The 2169-nt window shown below is 47.2% G+C and overlaps 1 protein-coding gene across 1 annotated transcript in view; it reads right to left on the bottom strand.

Annotated features, from left to right (window-relative positions):
• Positions 1–2067: 2067 nt before the first annotated feature.
• Positions 2068–2169, bottom strand: part of Pmar_PMAR011970 (hypothetical protein) — a gene marked incomplete at both ends in the record, with an annotated part of 231 nt that continues 129 nt past the window's right edge. Inside the window, one exon of the mRNA XM_002774050.1 lies at positions 2068–2169. Coding sequence (XP_002774096.1) covers positions 2068–2169 — 102 coding nt within the window.

The raw sequence follows: 2169 nt of genomic DNA, 5'->3' as shown, positions 1-2169 counted from the left end.
CGGCTAACTCTCAGTTCGGGAGCTACAAGCTCCCGATACTTGAGAAATGCGACTACATTCAGGGGATATGGCTGTAAGTCTGGAGCTGTGACTCAGACTCCGAGAGAAGCTTGTCGAGATTCAAGTTAGAGATGTCTCATCGGAGGGAAGAGCACGCTTCACCCAGCCAATAGTGCACTATAACTACTGAAGATACTCATGATGAAGTATAACTGACCATAGTCTCCTAGACACATGGAATAGTAAATACGCTCTATGATCCACATGTAAAGTTTACATTGTAAACCCGGCCCCAGGGCCGAGATTTGCCATCGGTACGCCTCGATCAAAGACAAAGTACGGAGTAAAATTGCGGATAACAGCACAGAAGAGATTCGAGGACTGCGCTGGTTCCACAAGCAAGCTCGTACCACTTAAAAGGAACCTTATCATTAGAACCACAGCCTGCTCTCCAGCCAGCAATTCGACCACAATAGTCTGATCCGCCAGCACCGCGGGTATCACATTGGTCATTTCTTGCACACTATTCTCAATGTTACAACCTTGCACTACTGGCAAAACGCCAGGTGCCCAAGTCGTACTAGCTGCCGGATATTCTTCTCTTTCCAGTTGTATCAAGCGTAAAGCATTGACCCAAATTGTCACCCGAACAGCTGCAGTTGAGACACGCCCACCAGAGCTAGCTCCCAGCTGATCATAGAGGTTAGAAATAGCCGCGATATACCTCGGCTTCGCCACAGGATTAAATCCTGTGAGCTGGAAGAATTTACCACCAAGTCAGTCTGACTGACCTAGTCAGAGACTGCACTGTTCGGTAAATTGAAAGAGGGATTGAGGATACTATCTAACTGAGCCTCCCTATCTCCGCCTTGAGTATGTCCTCAACTTTCTCCGTGGTCTCTCTCTCACTCACTCTGAGACTCCGCAACAGAAGGGGGTACGTTTCAAATGCCGATTCAATGCTTCCCCGCCATCATAGTGGTGGCGATTCACCATTGGTGACTGATATCATCAGAACGTTGCAGCTCGGTGGTGTCCAGATATGGTTCTATACTGAAATGCCTCTCTTGCACAGTAACTCTGAGTATGCTTGGGATGAGAGCGTTGGTGGTGCAAGGTTGGATAGGTTACATAGCTGAGGTGAAGAGAGTTTTTTCAACCTGAGCGATCGTCCGTCAGGGAACCCTCCGGTCAACCGACCAAGTCAGCCATTGTTTGCTCGTCTCAGTGAGAGCCGCCAACTCCACCATATTGTAGACTTCACAAGCGTTCGGCTTCTTCCACACGGAGTAGGGAGGGAGCATGAGAACCACTAGAAAAGAAGGGATCGAATGAAACGTATCTTGGTCAATTTATCCTTTCTCATGAATGTTGTCAACTTCAGGACACGGTAAGGTGTGTCGATAACAGAATGATCGGACGGTCCAATTCAGACCAACACTTACTTTCTCCATAACCCTCACACTGTCCTTCACCGACTTGCACAAAACATACACCGTGTCACTCTGATGACCCTTCCGCTGGAATCGAAAGACGATGTCTCGAGGATCTACTTCAACATCGGCGTGCTCCTTTAGTACTTCCTGGACCTTGAACGGGAAACGCAGACTGAAGTGAGTAGTCACTGCACGATACTCGATGAGCTAAGAAACTTCCGTTGAGAGTGAGCTCGCATCATTCCGTCGAAAACTACATCAGTCCGTCCGATTTGTCACAGATGCCATGATGCTGATATATGGCGTGTCACTAATCCACTGTTAAATTTCTTCGGAGCTAGTGACCTTGCCACACCGATGAACTAGTGGTTCGGAACCACGGAGACATTCATCTACCGTCGCAATGAAAGTAGCTATTAATACTTTCTCGAAGTATCTTGCTCTATAGCATCCCTTCAAGGGATTCCCTTATATTTGAGTCTATCACTGAGGGGTCTAAAGAGCACTTGTTGGATCGCTTCGCTATGTTTTAGACATTCGCTTTTGTTTTCTCGCCTCACTCACACTATCAACATCATTAATATGACTCCTACCTCTATTCGACCGTATGTTCTCGGCAACCCTGTAAGAGTTACAACTCGATCAACTTCACCTTGACTATCAACTGCCAGACGCCGTAAGTCTGCCGACAAATTATGGAATCTCTCTGCTTGCTCCACGAACAAAGAAATGT

Source organism: Perkinsus marinus (assembly GCF_000006405.1).
Source record: "Perkinsus marinus ATCC 50983 genomic scaffold scf_1104296958712, whole genome shotgun sequence".
Lineage (NCBI taxonomy): Eukaryota > Perkinsozoa > Perkinsida > Perkinsidae > Perkinsus > Perkinsus marinus.
Note: the sequence above shows the minus strand (reverse complement) of the source record. Positions and strands in the feature narration are given on the sequence as shown.